Source organism: Tachypleus tridentatus, chromosome 11 (assembly GCF_004210375.1).
Source record: "Tachypleus tridentatus isolate NWPU-2018 chromosome 11, ASM421037v1, whole genome shotgun sequence".
NCBI lineage: Eukaryota > Metazoa > Arthropoda > Merostomata > Xiphosura > Limulidae > Tachypleus > Tachypleus tridentatus.
The window spans coordinates 70,176,307-70,198,578 of record NC_134835.1 but is presented as its reverse complement, the minus strand read 5'-3'; the positions used below and the strand labels follow the sequence as shown (position 1 = coordinate 70,198,578).

At 31.0% G+C, this 22,272-nt stretch overlaps 1 protein-coding gene across 4 annotated transcripts in view; it reads right to left on the bottom strand.

Annotated features, from left to right (window-relative positions):
• LOC143232408 (zinc finger C3H1 domain-containing protein-like) overlaps positions 1-22,272 on the bottom strand; it is a 106,542-nt gene that overhangs the window by 2,572 nt on the left and 81,698 nt on the right. For 2 of the 4 annotated variants that reach the window (XM_076467835.1, XM_076467837.1), the window contains 7 exons: positions 19,150-19,254; positions 18,896-19,003; positions 18,086-18,355; positions 11,787-11,888; positions 7,919-7,958; positions 3,237-3,299; positions 1,638-1,758 (listed from right to left, as the gene is read on the bottom strand). In XM_076467835.1, the coding sequence (XP_076323950.1) occupies positions 1,638-1,758; positions 3,237-3,299; positions 7,919-7,958; positions 11,787-11,888; positions 18,086-18,355; positions 18,896-19,003; positions 19,150-19,254 (809 nt within the window). Of the gene's footprint in view, positions 1-1,475; positions 1,759-3,236; positions 3,300-7,918; positions 7,959-11,786; positions 11,889-18,085; positions 18,356-18,895; positions 19,004-19,149; positions 19,255-22,272 lie in introns of those variants that run through there. The other 2 variants (XM_076467834.1, XM_076467836.1) reach the window with 1 other exon arrangement.

The following is a 22,272-nucleotide window of genomic DNA, read 5'->3' as shown; positions in this document are numbered from 1 at the left end:
AGGTGTAAAGTACTACAAAAGAAAGAAAGATTGGTGAATGAGCCAATGAAAAATACTGCCTAGATGCCCAAAAGTACTCTCCCCAGTTCATCTGAACTGTGAAATGTGTTGTGGGACGAAATTGCAAATATATCACAGAATTTTATTAAGAGTTCATGCGTGCACAATATAGATTCATCACAGACAGAATTTCACAGAGATGGATTTTAGTGTTTAAATTGTTTATCACAGAATAAGCTTTCCTGGTGCCTTCAACTTAAAATCAGGTGAAAAAATTAATAAAAAAACACCTTGCAGAAAGTTGAATCTTGATACAAATTGTTTTCTTTCCAAGATGAATGACAGTTCATCTACCAGATGTAACCAACAGTTAGTAACAAACATTAGAACAGAGTTCAGGACTGATGCTAAAATTATACCACTTCATAGCACAGAAACAAAATATTTTTCTCAATGTGTGCTGCCCTAAACTTAAGAGTGTACCTGTATATATATATATATATATATACAAATGCAAATATTAAATATGCATTTATTTTACAATTTACTATGAACTTGTGTTTAAAATCTCTTATTTTCTCAAAAACTTTTTCACTACTTTTCTTCACAGACATTAACAAAGTAAACCACTTCCTTATACACAAGATACACACATTAACTTCCTTCCAAGCAAATATTTTGTTCTGAAAGAAACTGATTAACAATAGATGATTATCAGCACATTTTCTTAGCAAAGTTCAGATTAATACACAAAAAAGCACCTCAGTTTCTACAAATAATTGATATGGTAACTGATCACCCTTGAACAAATGTCAGAAAGAAAAATACAACTAATAATAAGACTATCCTAAATGATTTAGTTAATTTTCTATCTTTGTAAACATGCATAGTTTGCTCCAATTTCTTGTATATGTAGCTACTGAGGCATAAATGTTAGGTCGCCTATAAAAAGCCATTATTACACATTTAGTTTATTATAAGTCAACTTACACAACTAGTCACTTTATCAGAACCAACAACACATTTGTAGAACACCTTAAAATGTAAAATAGACCATTGCTTGATGTGTTGGAGACTGTTTAAGCTTTATAGTGGTCGTCATGTGATGGTTCATTTAGATAATAAAAAACAGTAACAAAGGTTTCTTCAACTTTAAAACCACACTCCTCCATAAACAGGTTAAAACTAAACAAAACCCTTACTTGACATTTTGAGGAGTTTATATCATGCTGACTGCAGGTTGTTATTGGAGCAAAAGATGGTCCAACCAAACAGTGAGAGGTTTTGATAAAGTGGCCAATCAGCATAATTTTCATATAAATAGTGTAAAGAAAGAAAAGTTAACATCATTCTTAGGAAATGATGCAAGAAAGATATAAAAGAACAGAATTCATGTTTGTATCTCAGAAAAGCTGGTATGGATATTAACACTTTTATTCAGGTTAACCTAAAGATGATCTAGAAAGGTCAAAACATTGTTCTCTGGTTATCAATAAAAGTTTTAATACCCATACCAACCATTCCGAGATACATTTTTTATTTCAAGGGGGTTTCTCATCATCAAGGAATTCACGTTTCTTTATCTGTTAATCCACCTTCCTGATTCTATTCAGGTGTCAGAGTTAAAATAACCTTACCAGATGATATCAACAAAGAGTTGAAGTATTCTTGAACTCCATTAATTCCCAAACGGTTGCATTCTTCAAAAGCTTGATTTGCATGAGTAATATGTTCTTGGGACAGCTCATACAGAATAAACTATTGGTAGAAAGGTTTGTGTGGTTAAAAGATTCATACATAAGACAATATTAGTAACAAACTCTCTATCAAACAGTCTTTGTAAAATGATATTGAAGAAGTAAGAAATAGTCATTCTTGTATTCACTGTCTTATTAAATTGGAGTTATAGGATTTTTAACTAAAATAAAATCACTAAAACATACACACACATGTATGTATGATTAACAACAGTTATCACAGTTTTTAATTTGTGCCAACAATATTGAATAGCAGAGACGTTAAAGCTGTTCATGATGCACAACATAAAACATTCCAACTCAAAAGAAATAAAAAGCATTTAAAAAGATACTTATTTCCTTTTTCCCACTTACTATACATACTAAAATGATGGAAACAACACATACCATTCAAACTCTTACAAATAAATTTAAAAAACATTAAATTAAAAATGTTTCCACATTTTTATACTGCAAAGAAACAAATTTATTTTACTCTTACATTCTATATAAAACTATATAAAACATTCAACAATCATCTACTGTTAGCTACCCTTACTGAGATTTAAGTGTAAGCTTGAAATATTCAAAAACTGCAAGCACTTAAGTTTCTTCATGAGTTACCACTTTGCTTAGATCCAGTTTAGTAACCAACTTCATTTTATGTATTTTGCATTGTTAATTATTTTTATACAAGATGTGAAAAACCAATTTCTAACTTTATTGGCACCACATCAAAGGATAAATTTAAGGATATGCTCACTGCATTTTATCATTGGAATATCATTTTAAATGGTGATGTCAATACTAATACGTTAGCTATATTCACAAAGTTAATTGTTTAATGGATAAATAAACTCATTTTCCCACCATCCAATTTATCAGCATTCTGAACAAATTATTGTTGAATTTGAGCTCAAACAAAGGTTACTGTTTTGTTTGTTTTTTTAATTTCATGCAAAACTACTTGAGGGCTATCTACGCTAGCCATCCCTAATTTAGCAGTGTAAGACTAGAAGGAAGGCAGCTAGTTATCACCACCCACTGCCCACTCTTGGACCACTCTTTTACCAATAAATAGTGGGATTGACTGTAACATTATAATGCCCCCACAGCTGAAAGGGTGAACATGTTCAGTGTGATGGGGATTCGAACCTGCAATCCTCAGATTATGAGATGAACATCTTAACCCACCTGGCCATGCCAGGTTGGGTTACTGTTTTGAGTATCGCTAGTTGTAACTACAGAAAAAGCAAATTTGTTATTCACAAAATATTCAGGCCCAAATTTACTTTTTAATTACTGTAAAGGAGTTTATCTATCAAACAGAATATGTTTCAGGGAAAAATGAAGTTGATGAGCAGGTCATTTATGCTATATTTCCCCATATTCAAGATATAACTGAAATTTTCTGATCCTGAGAAATGGTATGGGATTAAATAAACAAAAACTGTTACATTTTGATATTTCATCTACAAGAATAAAATCAGAGCTACAAACCTCTTTCCACAAAGAAGCACAATATGGCAATATTTGAACTGCTTGATGATAAAGCTGATGGACCTGTAGCCACAAATAACATGAAAATAAAAAAATATTACACATGCAGTTCTTCACCACAGAAAAATCTCGCAAATTATTACAACACACTGACAAGTAAAGTTAAAAGTGTTAAAATTAATATTTTTACTAACATTTTGAAAGTACATGTTGTCATCTGAGGAGATATTCCAGTTCTTTTGGATGTGCCAGTTATAGTCATTAGTGTTTCTTTCAAAATATAGTTACAATAAAAGGTTACACAAGTACACTGAAAACATACAACAAATTTCAATGACAGGATAGTGACTTTAAACATGGACTTCCTGATTCAATCTAGTTCACAAATATTGAGACCATTTCCAGCGTATACGTTATGGACAACATAGGTTTAAAAACACTTAAGATTCCTGCTGCACATACCTTGTAATAAAATTGTTTAAAATACTCTTATGTTTTCTGGGAAAATATCAGAAAACAAAAAGTTATTTGTTTATATACAGTCATTGATTCAACAAGCATAGAAATCAACTTCACTAAAGTGCCTACAGACTAAGCCCTGATTGCAGTAATTAAGTCTTATACAGTTTGTATAACCATATTATTCATACTTCACTACAGTTACACATGAAAATTTTCAATATAATCTAGCTATCTGTTATTCTTCAAAATTATGGGTTGTATTTTTCAGAGCTCAAAGCAGATTGAATTCGCTTTGGAACAAATTGGATTCAGATTTACTTCCATATAAAAAAAAGATACTAAGTTTCACATACTACTTCATAGCTTACTAAGACAATGTTTATACAATACTTGCCTACTATTACCTTGTGTTTTTAAATAATTGAGCTTGATAGTCAGATTATATACAAGTTTAATTCAACAAAAAAATTTTAATTACTCCTTGAAGAAACATAAAACTTGTTTTGGAAATATCCAACATTTTAAACTACTTTTCAATTTAAAAGAAAGTAATTTTTATGAAAATTTCAAAAACTATTTCATATGTAAATTTTATACTAGTACACTTAAATATTATCCTCATGGTTCATAACACTACCCAGTGTGAAATAAAGTTCTCTTAATGCCACTGTTTAAAATATTTCTTCCAGTTTCATTTACTGATAAAACATTTCTCTTCAGAAGGTGTCAAATGAATTATTTTTTGAATTTGTAGAAGTGATAATCAGCAATCTGATAATGATTAATTCTATTTTTGTCATAAAAGTTTGAATAAGATATTTTATTCCCCTTAAAAATATAGCATTATTATGATTACAACAGAGATTTCTTAATCACACAGGTACAGTGAATACGTAATGAAACATGTGCTTTTTTAAATTGATAAACTGTTAAAGCTGATGTTTTTTGATGCATGTAATGTCACACTTATGCTCAATCTGTTACCAAAATGAATAGTCTATTGGATCCACTCATTTGAAACATTACATTAATCATGAGTATAGTAGAGATTCACAAAGTAGAAATTTAGTAAAAATATCAAGTTGCATTGAATAGACTGGATATAAAAACTGCTGCAGAAGTTATTCACAGCTACACTACATTTTCAGAAAAAACCCCAAAAAACTCAGCCTAAATTTGGCATATTTTAAGTAGACAAATGGATATAGGCAGGCAATGCATAAGAGGTATTTTTACATACAGATGCCTTGTAGCAGTTTTCTAGTAATCATCTAGCAATTGTTGCTTCTGAAATCATATAATATTTTAAGCATTTTGCTGAAGACTGGCTTGCAAGTTAAATCTTAAGAGAATTGCTCAATACTCTTCTCTCTACAGGCATTGAATTACATACTGGCTCCAATCATGGTGAATTAGGGTGGGAAAGAAGGTTATTATAAAATGTATATTAAAGAAAATGTGCAATGCTGACGTTTTGGTGATATATAATTCACAACAGTTATAGTGGATTAATCCAACTTCTGACAGCATGTAAATAAATTTTTCCAATCAGCATGAGACTTAATATTCACTGAAAAATGATAAACTGATTTAAAAGATACCATTTATTTAACACAGCATTTTAGTCTGTAATATTTTATTAATGCTATAAAACTTTAGTCTTTCAAAACATGTTCTATTTTTCAAAATTCTTTAACACAATAGATAAAATATCATCATATTCAAACACTGAGATCTAAATATCTCACAAAAATATTTTGTGATATTCTATACTAATATTTGAATACCTCCTCAATCTTCCAATAGCAGAGGCAATGTTATTGAAGCCAATTATTTAAAACACTTCATAACATCACAGAGTAAGAGTACATTCTAAGTTTTCATAGTGTAAAAACATAGAATAGCTTTTATAGGTATTCCACAGTTTTGTTTAGAAACTTTATAAAGCATTTCATATATTCCCCAAAAAACCAAAAGGGCCTGAAACAACAAGAAACCCTCAAGTAGGGTCATGATTTACCTTCTTGTTGTTTTATTATTTTCATACAAAGCTAAACAAGATAGATTAATAAGAGATAGCTCTTTGAAGCCCCTGGAGCTCCTGGACTTTGAGCATTTTGTATTAGAAAAAGATGCATGATGTCACTTTTAAATTTCTCTACGTACGAATAAAAATCACTTTTCTGAAATACAATGCTGTAAACTATACCCTAATCAAGAAAAAAAAAAAAGCAAACAGTCTATCAATTACCACATGAAACAAAGTTTTATAACATGGTTACTTAATTTCTTCTAAGCTAAAGCTAAGATAAAGATAAACTTTTTCATATTTGATAGTTGCATTATAATTGCAAATAAGTCTCTACAACAACTTTAGTAAGTTATTTCAACAATAAAAGTTAACTAAAATCAAATAACTTTGGACAAATTCACATATTTGCTTTAAGTGTTATTTTTCTCTCCTTTAATTGAACCTGATGTAAAACAAATACAGAAGAAATAATTGTTTATTTACTTCATGGTTTCAAGCTCAACTGAATTACATAGATTATTTCAATTTGCTACTAAATGGAATTCAGTTATATGGTTAAAAAATAATCAGACCTGAGCCCACTATCAAACTGGTGTTGTTATAAGTCTTTGTGGTCATTGATGAGAAGAAAAAAGCAATGAAAATTATAACTAAGCAAAGATTTCCAAAAATACAATACAACTTAACGAATATGCTAACTCAATTCCAACTGTAATTTTTATTCGGAGAGTAATTAATATTTACACTTCCCATCTGCTCCAGTAAGGCTTGTCAAACTACGAAAAAAGCTGCAAATATGTTTTTAATACATGCCTGTTGCTTTTTTATTACCTCAAACACTTTAAGAACAATATTTTTTTTTATAAAGCAAAAACCCTAAAATACAAAAAAGGGAAACATCTAAAACTACTTAAATTGAAAGCACTAATTTGAAAGCTGGGATTACTTTCTTTAAGACTGTTTTTCCTAATACGGATGTGTAAGTTTCTAAACCTTTAAGATATTACTTAAAAATTCTTTGTTGACTGCATGCTTTCAAATAGCCCAGATATATCATGGTTTTGTTTTTTGTATGTTACATAAAAATAACTTCTTTAGTTGCTACGCTTCTTTATTTTGGCAATTTCATTTCAATTTGTATTTTGATAAAAATTCCCATAATTTGAAACTATGGAGCTTGACAGTGAATTCTACCCCTACATGAACCAAGATTAGTGTGGAGTCCTTTCAGAACAACTGTACACAATTTCTAAAAGGATTATAGATGTAAATTTTATAAATAAGATACTAAGACAAAACTATTTATTTATATCATATTTTATAACAAACGTTTTTTTACAACGAAAGGGGCTAGCGTATAATATCATTAGTCCTGCAACTGTATTTACTGCTAATGAATGTGAATGAAACGTGGCTTGCAGGTCAACTGTTACAGGGGTGTTAAATAATGGCTTATTTACTATGTATACTGTATCTTTTCATATCATCATAAATTGTAAATTTAAAAACATTCAAAGTTTGGTAATATGTTCGAATCACTTGCAAATACCACCATATCTGAAACACAAGTTATAACTTTTTATAAACATAAATGGAAAAATGTCTAGTATAATTCCATTAGGATAAAAATAAAAGTATATTTGCATGGGTGCGTATACATCAAAATACAAATTTATTTTTCTATTTGTATACTATTCAAGTACAGTGCGAGTTTATTTAGGCCATTTTTCATTCATTATTATAAGTAATGATGCTAAATAATACCTTCTAATCCATAATTTGTTTCAAGTTTAACTGTTACACACTTCAGTAAACATTTCCTTTGTAAGATATGTTGTTAACTTTCATTCATTTCTTTCAATAATTCACATTCTCGCTATGCCTAATGAACCTATTTAATATCTTAATTACTCAGAGAAGGAACAACATTGTAATAAACCATTAATAGTGTTTTAGTAATTGCACACTGTTTTTTCCACTAAAATGACCCAAGAAAGAAATTCTTAAACAGCAAAAATGAGATTTTACACTGAAAAAGTAACATTATGGAAATTAAAAATTCTTTAAAAATACTAAAAGTAATGGTTAAAAGTTTCAATTCTGGAAATACTTTAATTAATATGTTTTGTTTATTCTAATATGACAAGAAAAAAATTGAATTAATACCAGTGTTTCTCTGTTAACCTACCTTCTTATGATTTTGGTCTTGTATAGCTATGTACACGGCCCTGAAATGAGAAAAACATACCATTACTGTTACATAATTTTCAGCATTGAATCTTGTTTTTAAATGTTCATAATTCTAAGCTGCCATCATCAAAGTTGAGTTTTACACTTGGGTGATACCTTGTTAATAAAAAAATAAATAAATGTGATTATAAATCAAAACAAAATCATGACAATTTTGACCAAAATTGTACACTATGAATCTAATAAAACTCACAACTGAAATCTTCCTTTCTTCAAAACAAAAATCAAAGTAAAGCATAATGTTTACATCAAAATCAAAATATAATCTGTACATCCAGGAAAAAATTTAATTTGCTCAAAATTTGTTCATCTTTAGGACCAGCACACACACAGGAACTATTCTCTTACAGAAGACCAATATTAATAAAATCATTCTGGTTATTTGTAAAGATAGATTTTTTGAAAACCATTTAATGAACTCTCACAGGACACTAATCATTAGTTCAATCTTGTGAAATTATTATATTCATGATCAAGAATATTGCATTTTAATATCATTACATAACTATGAATGATTCATTACATTTTCTATATTCACTACTCAGTAATTCTTATTTCTGATCTATGGTGATAGCATGTTTTGATGACAAATTAATGATAATTCAGTGATCTTCCTAACTTCCCAACACCCTTATTTAATGACAGAAATTGTGGTATGTGCAAAATGTTTTCATGTGGTGAAAGTGCATGTTTATTCCTGTTTTATTCTTTTGGCCATTTGCACTTTGGAATACATGAATTGATATCCTGCCCTACTGCCTTGTTTCTTTACATTTTTGTCCAAAAAACTTCTCAGCAAAATTTAAATGATGGTAATGATATAGTAAAGTTAAGTATTTGTATTAATTTCATTTAAAAATATTAATGTTTCTTTCACATATGAGAACATATTCAACTATAAAGTGTTAATATTTCCTGAGAAAGTATAAAGTTGCCTGTCATTTTTGGGAAAGAATTGAAAATAATATATTACAGACAACATAAATACATCAACATCAAAATCATTCAGTTATTGTGATCACGGGCATGATCAAATAGGTTGAGCATACTGTGTCAAATTGATCCCTATCAAGTCACCAAAGCACCAGGTAATCTAAGACCTTAAATACACTGAAGTCTCTAAACAAGTACTTACCAGTAGTTGCATCTATCCACAAGCCTAGTTGCTCATATAAAAAGGAGCGTTAACTGATAACATGAACTGTTAACATGATAAAAACTTAAAATGTGAGGAAGGATCAATATCTGAGTTCCAACATAATCATTTAAGTCCAAACCATTTGGAAGAATGGGCAATGGATCAACTGAATGGGAAGTAAAATCAAACATTTCATTCTCAAGTTTCTTAAAAAGCAGACTAAAACATTCTGTTTCACTTTTTATATGCAAAAACGGCTCGTTTGGGTTGAGAAAATATTTTACATAGAAGAGTGAACAACGTTTCGACCTTCTTCAGTCATCGTCAGGTTCACGATGTATTAATTTCATTTAAAAATATTAATTTTTCTTTCACATATGAGAACATATTCAACTATAAAGTGTTAACATTTCCTGAGAAAGTATAAAGTTGCCTGTCATTTTTGGGAAAGAAATGAAAATAATATATTACAAACAACATAAATACATCAACATCAAAATCATTGTGAACCTGACGACGACCGAAGAAGGTCGAAACGTTGTTCGCTCTTCTATGTAAAATATATCCTCAACCCAAACGAGCTGTTTCTGCATATAAATTTCTCAACAAGTGGGTTTCTCGACATCACTGATTCTGTTTCACTATTTTCCTGAGGTCTGAAAATGAAGTAAATAACCAAAAAACCCATAAATAAAATTAAAATCTCATAGGTGTCATGAATAGTATAAAAATATGGTAACACAATGCAGCCTGCACAATATCTAGTGCTTTGAACAGATTTTTAAAAGGCTTGATATTTTTCATTGCTTTCTTGGATTAACATGCATGTGCATTAAGTACACTGTTTGTGACACAAGTCATATAACATGGTATAGTTAGGTCATGCAGACTGTCAAACTTCAAAACTAATTTTGTGCTTCTATGCAAATGAATTAAACAATCAAAAGAGCCACACATAAATCATGCTGCCTAAATACATATATTTGACATGTTGGTAATAGGAGAAGCAAACAAGGGAGCAACACCAAAACGTTTCCTGAAGTTCCATGAATGGGTTTTAAGAGTAATAATAGCAAGTAGAATACCACACCTCCAAGTTGCACTCATCTTTAAAGGGTTTGAAATAAGTGAACCAAAAACACAAATGAAAGTTCCATTCTAAAGTATCACAAATGAGTATCGAGAAGGCACAAAACTGTTTACAACATCTTATGTATTTAATGCTGTTGTTTAACACTTGACAACAAACAATACAGTTACCAAAATAATTCAAACACACAAATCTTTCATGTGAAACTAATGGTTTCATTTTTATCCAAGCACCAGATATGTGGAGTGAAACACATCATGAAGGATGACACAAATGTACTATACACTGTTTTTTAGAAACTTCAACATATATATAGATGCATAAAATCTATCTGTCAGGTTGAGGTATGATGGAAATTATTGTTTAGTGCAATCACATTAATCCAACTGCAAATCCAGTATATGCTATGATAAAAAATAAAAAAATGAACAAACTGAATATCCAACCAACCTGAAAAGTTTGTTTGAGAATAAATAACTGGTAACAAGTGAGATGAAACTCCCAGTTTAATGACACCAAAAGCAATTTGCAACATATGGTAAAATATTTCTCTCAACCAAAATTACAAAAATACTTAAATAGCCATGGCATCAGGTTTGTAAGTCAAATGACAAAATGGGTGAGAGATAATAACATTTGTAATGTTGTTAGTTGCACTACTGTCTCAGCAAATGAATCTACAAATACCAGTCCAGCCTCTATGATTTAACCTACTGACAATACACAAATCAGTGGACACTGCAAAATTTTCAGGTGGCAATTATCAGGGAAAGTTTGTATTAACTGAAAATTATACTCTTCAATAAAGTTACAGACTGGTTTTGTTTTCTCTATTGCTTCCTTTTGTATTTAAGCACTTTCCCCATTTATAAGCATATAAATTTCCCTATTTAAGAAGCCCCAAGCCTTATTTTCTAAATGATATAAAAATCCCTGTAGGAGGAATAGAGAAACAAGTCAGCATAAATCACCTAAAAAATTATCTTTACAGCCCCATGGCTGTTCCCAACATTTTAATACTTCAATGAATAATAAAAAAGGATCTTTTTTAAAACTCATGTTTATCTTTTAGGAATAAACAAATATTTAAAAGCAGTTTAGCAATTTAAAATATTTAAGTTAGAGCTTTCACTTCTACTTGTAAGTGCACACACACACACACACACACACACACAGAAACAAATTTTTTCACTTCATATTTATGAGTCTTAGAGCTATAATACACATCAACACACACACTTTAATAAACCTAATAAAGTACCTTTAAGACTACATATAAATAATACTTTTCACTCAGTTGCTAGATCTCAAACAGGTAATAAATCAATAATAGTATATACAATACCATACTTCAACTGGTATACTTTGGGTGATAACAAAAATCTTTGTTTATTAGAGCAGACTTCAAACAGTATGGTACTACTAACATATATGTCAGCTCTATAATACATATGTTCTGTATTACTCCTCGTTCCTACTTAAAATTCTAGTTCCACAACAAACTTATAACTACTTAAGATAATACTTTATTGAAGGAGGTCATAAGACTAACAACCAACAACAGAAACCTGAACTCACATTTTCCACAAATTTCTGTTTGATACTTTGCTGTGAAGGTGATGTGACAGCAACACTTCTGCACCATCTAAGTCACCCAACAAGAGGTGAGTATGCACAGTCCTGAAAAACAACGAAAATAAAGTATACATGATTTTTCATCTACCTGTAAACAGATAAACCTAAAAACGATGTTAAGTATAATCCCTTTTAAGTTTAACAATATGCTATGGAAAAAAATTTCTTATTCACATGAACTTAATAATTCAATCATGCAAGCTAGTAAAACGTACATAAAATCCATGTTATACAACTTTTGAATCTACAGTTACAACACTGAACAAGTGTTACCTATTGCAAATACAAGGCACAAAATGTTTTCATCAGATAAGACATTATAATAAAAAGTACTAGGTTAAACAAAGAAACCAGTTTAACAAATTATTAAAGATAAATAACATTCTGTTAAATAACAATATTTAATTTTACAAAAAAGAACATATCTTTTACATACTGGCAGGCCATTTAATATATGTAAAATACAAAAGTTGAAATTTCAACTTTATTCAAATACAATCTATATATAATTACAGAAACTGTTACAAGGTGAAAGTGAAATAAATATACCTAGCATTATGTCTTAGAAGCACAAGTTTATTCACTAAGTGCAATGATGTTGAGAAACAGTGGCATTTCTTCACTTTTAAATTCCATTTGTTAGAAATCAAAATAAAACTTCCAAACAACTTAAGCTTGGGTGTTAAAATCATACGAAATCCCAAAATATAAATGGCATGGTTAAGAAATGTTTTATTATAACATTGAATACGAAATCTGAATTATTTTGTAATACTTATTTACTTTCACAAAATACTTCAGCACTCAAAAATGTTTCAGATCTTAAACCTGAGAAAATGTTTACACCATTACACTGGCTTGGTCTGAAGTGTTTTGCTGCTAAGTCATATAGGTTAGCTGTATCAAACCAATTAAAACAAGGGAGTTAAAGTTAAAAGACAGAACTATAGGAATGTGTGACAACCAGAAAAGCTATTTTATACAATGTTAAAATATCAAATAGAACTAAAAATTTTAGCTGGTAAAAACATTAAAAAATGTCATTAATGTTATCCCTGATAATTAACATCATTGCTATCACAATTAAAAATATGTAAAATATTGCACAGTATTCAGAGGTGGCAAGCAAGCAACAAGCAGGAAACTGCAGCTTGAGCCTCACAAACTACACTACAGTCAATACATAGCCTTGTGGGGACCTCTCTCTCTCGCCAATTCCTATGCAAACTAAATGGTCAATCATTAATACAAGGTCTTATCTGGAAACGCTTATTCAATCACATTACAACTGTCAAGAAGTCCTGCCTTGATGATTTACTTTAAAGTTAAATATGCAATAGGTAAGGTTACAAAGTTACCAGTGGAGACAAACTTGGCCATGATGTCAGTGAGTTTGTTCCTTCAGATTCTGACAGACATAAATAACATTAAGCCAATTGTTTCTTAATATCTAAGAGAACTGAGTGAAAACTATTAAGTGATTCCACAGCATTCAACACTGAATCAGTTCAGATGGTACAGTTACCTTATCACTTTGCTTTATTTAATCCAGGGTGAGTGATATTGCATATAACTCATCAATGAAAACAATATTTTAATGGAGAAGGAGAATCATGTAAAGAATTACAGAACTGCTAACAGGAAACATTCACCTAATTTTGAGCCATCTATAAACATTGGAGAGGAAGACTACTTAAAATGTGTTGAGTAAATACAAATCTGTATTTCTAGCCAGGAGTATCTGACCTCTCTTCTGGAGATTCAACAAAAGGTCAGAGGTTGATGACAAAAAGCCAGGATGGAATTACGCCAACCATAAGATACAGCAAGATCATCCCACGTTAGACCAATATCAGTTAACTTTACATGGATACGAAGGCCAAAATGTTACGACAGTAAACTGTACTTGCAAAATATGGAGTCATCATGGCATGAAGAGATGCCATGGCAGTGATCACAGCTCTACAGCATTCTGCAAAAAAGTCCACTTTAGATTGAATGAGGACACAACAGAACATCCATCTGCTCCTAAAGAGGTTGAAGACATGATGCTAAAAACATTCAAAGTCCTCGTACACTTGACTTTAAACTACTTTATGGGTGGAATAAAAAGTCAACTTATTGTAAAAGATAAGTACTAAGAATGTTGCCTCATCCACCATGGGAATTTGTGCATCTCCCAGATGGAGCTGTGAATGAAGATACAAACCCAAATGCCAGCAGAAATGCAGAATTTCAAAACTTAAAAAATTATACAACATATGAACAGTTCACTCACAAAACTCACTGAAATAAGTTTTAATATAAATAATTATTTGATGACTAACATGAAATATCAAAGTTGCTGACACAAAAGTTATTTCCAATTGTAGTAGGAAGCTATTCATTGATGGTACTGATTTCATGTTATAAACTGACATTTAAGAAACTGCATTGAACTACTACTGAGTTTTTATAGGAAAAACAGACAGTTGATAGCATATGGACCCATAATATTCTCTACTAAAATTTATAGATACAAATACATAAAGGTCCTGTAAGAAAACATTCATGTTATGTCAAGTCTTCTAAATATCAAAAAAACAAGGTGATACCTCCTGAGAAAGGATTCCTAAATGAGCTTTCTGTCAAATAAGGTGGTCCAAAGTGTGCTTCTGTTTGTAAAATCAGATTAGGTATTAGAGAAAAGAATATTTAATAGAAGGAAAGTTCTCTGCAAGACTTTATAAAGATAGCTAATGAAGTAATAAGTATAAAATACCAAGAAATTTTGGGATCCTTTATAGGATTGCAAAAAGGTATGACAAATGCCAAAGATGTTCCTTTTCCTGCCATATCCAATTAAAAAGGACAAGAAAATCAAGAGATGTACGACAGATAAAGTACAGCATCACATAACTGATCTCATCCAGTCTTACAAATGTACTGCCAGACTGACACAGAACATGTTTAAATTCTACTACAGTGAATGGTCTACTACAATCATAAATTCACATTGGACCAAAAAAGAAGTTGGAATACTAAAAGTTAGTATCATAATGGCTAAGAAAGCAAGAGTGTTTGAAAGGTGAAAGAAGCACTCTATAATGGAGTTAGCAACATCCTGTTAATCCTGACTACTAGCATCCTTTTGTGTGCATGTCACAAGATTTTAATGAGTTATGTTCAAAATTTTCTTTCCTATCATGATATACCAATAAATGTAGCACATAAACACAACTAATTATCCATATTTTAATGGTATACAAGTTTTAAAATCTTAAGCTAATAATGCAGTGTTAAAAAAAAATCCTGAATTTCTCTTCCTAGAGAATTTTAACATTTTCTCTCCAGTCACATGCTCTTCTATAATTTATCACCCTTCCAAAAACTGTTAAATTTAATATCAATTACTCATTTCAGTGTTATCATCACTCAGGCAAAGCATAACTTGCATAGCTATCAATAATATTTGGATACAGAGCCTTCAAATAAAAAATCAGATGCCTCTTGTCACACCACCTGTCACATTCTCTCTTTCACAAATAGCAAATGGTTCTCTCTGACATTCAGTACAACATTATTTATAACCAATAGAAAGAAAAGATTTTGATCTATAAAATGACATTACATTAAATTACTTTCTCTAGAGAAATGTTAGTTTCCCTCCCAGTTCAAGCTTTATTCTCACTGGAAACATTTTGACAAGCTAAACTGAATTTCAAAGAGCTCTTGTAATTAATTAGAAAACCAGGATATTTGTAATAGTGATTGGATATAGTCTGCTTTATTTATTTATTATTATTTTTTGCAAAGTAATATCCCATATTCTTTTACAGTTTATTTAATTAAATAAGTTATTCAGTGCTGTAGTTTTTGGCATTTGATAGAAAAAAAAGGACCTAAGTCCTTTATTTGGAATATAAAAAACCTTTTTAGATTAAATAGGTAAAAAAAATTATTTTTTTACAAGGTACATGAGTAGTCCATGTATTATGTAATTTGATAGTGTAATGTAAGCTTTACATTTACCACGATTTACAACTTATATGCCACGAACAGTAGTTAAACACAGTCTAAAGGGAAATGAAACATTAAAACTTAAGTATAAATAAATGTATACTGTTACAAGTTTAAAGCTACACAAGATACACAAATGTAGTTTCATATTACAATTTATTGTCATTCTAGAAAGAATAGACAGGGTAATATAGATTTTGAATTTCTTTTAGGTGATTACAAATATTGTCAAATTGACCAATCTTTTAGAGTTAGGGTAGAGAAAATATCAGATAAAATATTAAAGTTTTACAACAAAAAAGTTTAAATTTGAAGAGTTTTAAAAATTAATCAAATGAAATTTGAAGTTTTGAGAAGTATTTTTAATCTCAACATGAAAATTACTTTGCACATGGCCTAATCAAAACAAATACTTAACACATTCACAGACAAATTATTTTATTAGAAATACCTCACTAAAAATATGATTTTTTGTATATTAGAAACTTATAATATTAATTGAAATACTTACAAATTTTTAAAGATATACACCTTATATTGAAAGTTAGAAGTAGTAAATTTAAAAAGTCTAAACTACAGAGGTCATGTGGTCAGTCACATGGACTGAGCCCATGCTGACAGACTAAATAAAAATCTCAAAGACAGAAGATAAATTTCAAAAACTTGTATTAAAACTAAAAAAATAAAATGTTATTTCTAACCAAGTATACATCCAGATTACACGTGAGATCACACAGTAGTATTCTATAGTCTGCATAAAATACATAAAGCATATGTATTAATAAGATCTACTGTATTTAAAATAGAGCCACACATTTATAAATTAGCTAGTTTTTAAATAAATTATTTCCATTTACAAAGAATGACATTACCATCAGAAATTGTGATTTCTTCAATTTCATCTAATCACTGAAATTTTATCTCTATACATTACCAGTTTTAATGAGTCCTTATATATTAATATACTACTAGATGAAGTTCTAGAGGTCAATCTAACAACAGGTTTGAAACCAAATACTACCATAAACCAGCAATTCTGATCTGTACTATCATTTTAGTATTTTCTTTCTATATGCATGGGTGCATTGTGTCTAACAGAGTCAAAGACTGTTGCCACAAGCCTAATATCAAACACTTCAAAATAACAGATTCAGCAACAGATGAATTGACATTAAGAAAACAGGAATGCTCCCAATTTGAAATGTAAAATGAAGTTAAACAATCAGCTAACATCACCATTGCATCTAAAACTGTGATAAATTTATACCTGAGATTGGCAAAAAGTAAAAACTGGCCTAAACAATCAAATGTTAATAGCTATCTAAAATACATCTCTTTCTCTTTAAAGGCATACACACAATATTTAAAATTTTAATCAATTCTTGTGCATCTATAGTCATTTGCTGAAGAGCAGTGTCAGCCTCAAAATCACTTCCAACCAATTTCAGATATTAAAAATTAGTTCTCTGATCTTGGTGGTCCTTTAATATCTTTAATACTCAAGAAAATCACTCCTCTTACATATAAATACACTTTTAGTTAAATTTTGTTCAGACAACAACAATGAACAAGCTTATTTTGGTATATTTTTTTACTTTAGGGGTCAATAATCTTTTGTATTAAGAACTATGTTCAGGGACTGAATGTTCAACACTGCATGACAGCATTCACATGCCTTCGAGCTGAAGCTGTGTGAAATGTTACATATGCAATTAACTTCCAATATCATTTTTAATAACTTGTTGTATAACTTTTAATAATACTTTTTTTTAAATTTAATCCTACCTCATTGAAATATTCTAAATTGATAGCAAATTTTTAAAGTATTACAATAGTCATTATTCAGCTATATTAATATTCAATATAGCAACATGGCTGACAACATAAAAATACCCATTTACAAAAAAGGAAGAAGTCTATTCAGCTTCTGACCAATGTTATTTTGTGCCTGAGATAGTATTGCAAGTTTTAACCTTAGATAGTAACAGAAAAAAATTATGGGTAAAAATTTCTTATTCTTACATATATTAGTTTGCAGCTGAAAGTGCACAATAATGATATCAAATTTCTTAAAACTATTACATGGAAAAAGCTATACACTGAAGAATGTACTGCAACCTGGTACAATATTCTAATTCTTAGTGATGACCAAGTTCAACAAAGGTAATCATCTTATTTAATAAAACTATTCAGAACAAAGCTAGAAATATAACTATTCATATTTGAAGTCTGACGTAACAAACCTTTCTAATAAGTCAGTGTTTACTGGCATCCACCTGATGAACATATCAAGTGCAGCAGATTCTTCTTTCTTATCATTCAAACATTGACAATACAAATCCACAACTGCATTATGGAAAATATAATTATTCCACTGCTTACTGTGCAAATGAGGAAATGTAAATTTTGTTGTTATTGACATCAGACAGCGATGCACTAACTTAGTTAATGTTCTCATAGCAGTTTGTTTGTTTGATGTCTTTCCAATTAAGGCAATTTGGAGAAATAAATATCTATAGAAAAATAAATCATCAGTAAATCATTAAGAAATATGCATATATGCACACATTCACAGCACAACCAGCAGTTTTAACCTAAATTAGCTCTCATTCAGAAATGAGAAGTATTGGAGAGCTGTCATTCATGTTCCTTTATTTTCTCTAACACTATAAATACTTAGCGAAATTGTACAAAACAAAAACTTAGGTTTGACATAATAAAATTTATATAATTAGATTTAGTCTTTCCTTTATTTTTTAAATTGTAAAATTTCAAAAATCTTATTTCACTTTTTTGGAAAAAAAACCCCATTAAAACATTAAATATTTCCCCTTATCTTAAAATTTCAATATAAAATTTTCCAACAGTTCTTACTTTACTGATTTTCATTAATTCTCTCAGTACAGGACTTAACTATATGTATTAACATTCAAAATTAAACTATTTTATCATCACTGTACAAAATATTTTTACTTCAATTTTATATGTGCTCACAAGTCAGCACAAACTTACATGGGTTATGAGAAATAATACACATTAGAAATTATACATACTCCCACCATATTTCCCTGGAAGAATATGTAGAGTTAACACAGCTTATAGCTGTTTCAAAAACTTCTGAAATCTTATCACTGCTGACATCTTGGCACTGTAAAAGGCATCTAAGAAAAGAAGTAAAACAAATATACAAAACTTTCAACTACAGTTACTGAAAAACGAAAGCAAATGTAAGGTCTATTTTAAGAATGTTTCATCATAAACTCTAGCAAATGACAATATAAAATATATTAAAATTCTTAACACTTACATGTAATTTAACCACAAACTATCAACTTCTTCTTCCAATAATTCTTTATCAGTTTTCCTTTGTGGAAGTAATTGTGACTCTGAACCTGGCTGACCCAACAGCTTACTGAAAAAAATAGATATTTGACAAAGGAATAAGAAATGTGAATATATTTTTATAAACCAAAAAAAATATCTTAATTTTATTATATATATAATTACACTAACAATGTTTTGAATATAATATTCATATACTAATCACTGGTAAAAAAAATACACCACTCGGTCACAAAAAAAGTTAGGTAAATTGATTGATTGATTTAGTGTTTTATAGCACAAAGCAGCTAGGCTATCTGCCCCAAACATCTGGTAAAAAGGTAAAAATAAGGTAAATGTAGTTAAATACATAAAAGGAAATGAAGGTAAAACAAAACATCATTGAAACAGAGATAAAGTAGAAAACCAATGTTGACACCTAGTCTACAATGTCAAGAGAGAAAGCAGAGTAAAAGAAGTTGTAAAGTACTTACTCTAGCAAAATGGTAATGAGCATAACCCACCAGGAAGACTAACAGGTAAGTTCAAGAACCACCGTCAGTCACCTGAAGTTGGCCTTTCTAGTCCTGGTTCTGGGTTATGTGTCATAGCAGCCATTATCAAAATGTAAAATAATAGAAGTTTTAAAAGACATATAGCAAAATTGTAATAATGAGTAGCTAAATGTCCAGTAAAAAGGTAAAAGTAAAGAAATATGTAGTAAAATTTGTAAAAGTAAATGAAGGTAAAAACAAAACAGCAAATAAAACAGAAAATGGCATAAAACCAATGTTGACATCCAGTCTACAAAGTTGTAAAGGACTTCCTGTAGCAGAATGGTAATAATCATAACCCGCCAGGAAGACTAACAGGTAAGTACAAGAATCACCGTCAGTCACCTGAAGTTGGTCTTTCCAGTCCTGGTTCTGGGTTATGTGTTATTATGGCCAGTACTAAAAGGTAAAGTAGTAAAAGTGTTAAATGACATGCAGCAAAAGTGTAATAACAACTTGCCAGGACGACTAACGAGTAGTTCAAACAGCAGCGTTAGTCACCTGAAGTTGGCCTTTCCAGTCCTGGTGTCGAGTTATTTAATGTTCTGGCCATTTTCCAATGTCAAATTGAGCTATAAAGAATGAAACTGTAAAAAAGGAACCACAATTAAAAAGGTGTAATGAATAAATATGCAACACTTAAATGAGATTAAAAAATTAATGGCCATTAAAAAACTAAAAACTTTATCAAGGTGGACAGTGTCACTATGACCAATAACACTGTCCAATGTTACAGATACACCCTGGGAAAAAACATGTTTAAAATATTGCCATCGTTGAGAATTGTAATGATGGCAAGAAAGTAAAATGTGGTTGATAGTGATTTGAGTGTCACACAAACTACACATTGGTGCATCAGTTCCAGATAAAAGAAAACGATGAGTTATAAAACTGTGACCAATGCATAGTCTAGTTAGAACAACTTCTTCTTTCTGAATTTCACAAAAGCTAGATGGCCAAAGCCCAATACAGGGTGTTATTTGAAAAAGCTTGTTGTAGTGTTGCTCACTACAAGTGGACTGCCAGCTGGCATGGAGCCGAGCCTTGAATACAAGACCATAGTCCATGTATGGAATAGGCACAGTATTGATAGTGCCGGAGCAGATAGATTTAGCTGCTGTGTCAGCAAGCTCATTCCCGCGAATACCAACATGGCCTGGTATCCAGAAAAACTGGATAGAAGTAGCAGTTAATGAGAAATAGGCCAGTCGGTTTTGAATATCAGCAAGAACAGGAAGTGAGCCAACGTGTAGCAATTCCAGGGCCTGTATAAAACTAAGCGAGTCAGTATAAATAGTGCAGTTGGAGTACTGCTCAGCTGCAATACGATCCAGGGCAAGAGATATGGCATACAGATCAGCAGTGAACAAAGAAGCTGTAGAGGGATTCTATGCACAACTACCAAACCACAGCAAACCATAGCAAAGCCCACTGAATTACCAGATTTGGAACCATCTGTATAAATGGGAACTGAATGATTGTTTGAAAGATGTTCATTAAATAAAAGATGGTACTTCCAATCTGGAGTATCTGCCTTTTTCAGATGACTGAAAGAAAGGTCACATTTGGGGGCTGTAATAAGCCACAGTGGGATGAGCTGACCTATGGAATCTGCAATGTTATCCAAGGACAGACCCAATTCATCCAATTGCGCCCAGATGCGAAAGCCAAACGGAGCAATGGCAGATCGTCTGTTCTGAAAAAGTATGGCCTACCGAGGAAGGAAAACACATCCCAAGGTGGGATGCTTTGTTAAGGAACGAAGTTTCGAAGAATATTGTAAAGAAAGTTGCAAATGGCGAAGGTGCAGAGAAGGGTCATGAGATTCAACGTATAAGCTTTGAACTGGAAAGGTACGGAAAGCCCCAGTGCAGAGTCAAAGTCCTTGGTGATGAATGGGGTCCAGCATCTTTAAGGCCGAGGGTCTGGCAGAGCCACAGACCATTGATCCATAGTCGAGTTTTGATCGAATAAGAGCACAATATACCTTTAACATTGAACATCGATCTGCTCCCCAACTGGTAGTAGAGAGGACATGGAGGATGTTCAGTGCTCTTGTGCATTTGACCCAAAGCTGCTTTAAGTGTGGTATAAAGGTCAGCTTACGGTCAAAGATAAGCCCTAAGAACTTGGTCTCGGGTACCACTGGCAGCGAAACTTCACCGATATGAAGTTCAGGATCAGGATGAATACCCCGTTGGCAGCAAAAGTGCATGCATATGGTTTTAGAGAGAGATAAATTAAAGCCGTTTGCTATAGTCCACTTCAGTACACGATTGAGGGCAGTTTGTAGTTGCCACTCAATATATCTCATGTTTGACGAGTGACATGAGATGTGAAAGTCGTCGACATACAGCCCATTTGTAATAGTGAGAGGGAGTTGTTCAGTGATGGCATTTATCTTTATACTGAAGAGTGTGATACTCAAAACACAGCCTTGAGGGACTCCAAGTTCCTGTACAAAACAACAGGAAAGTGTCGAACCCACACGAACTTGGAATCTCCTGTCCATTAAAATAGTTTTAATAAACACAGGTAAATGGCCATGTAACCCA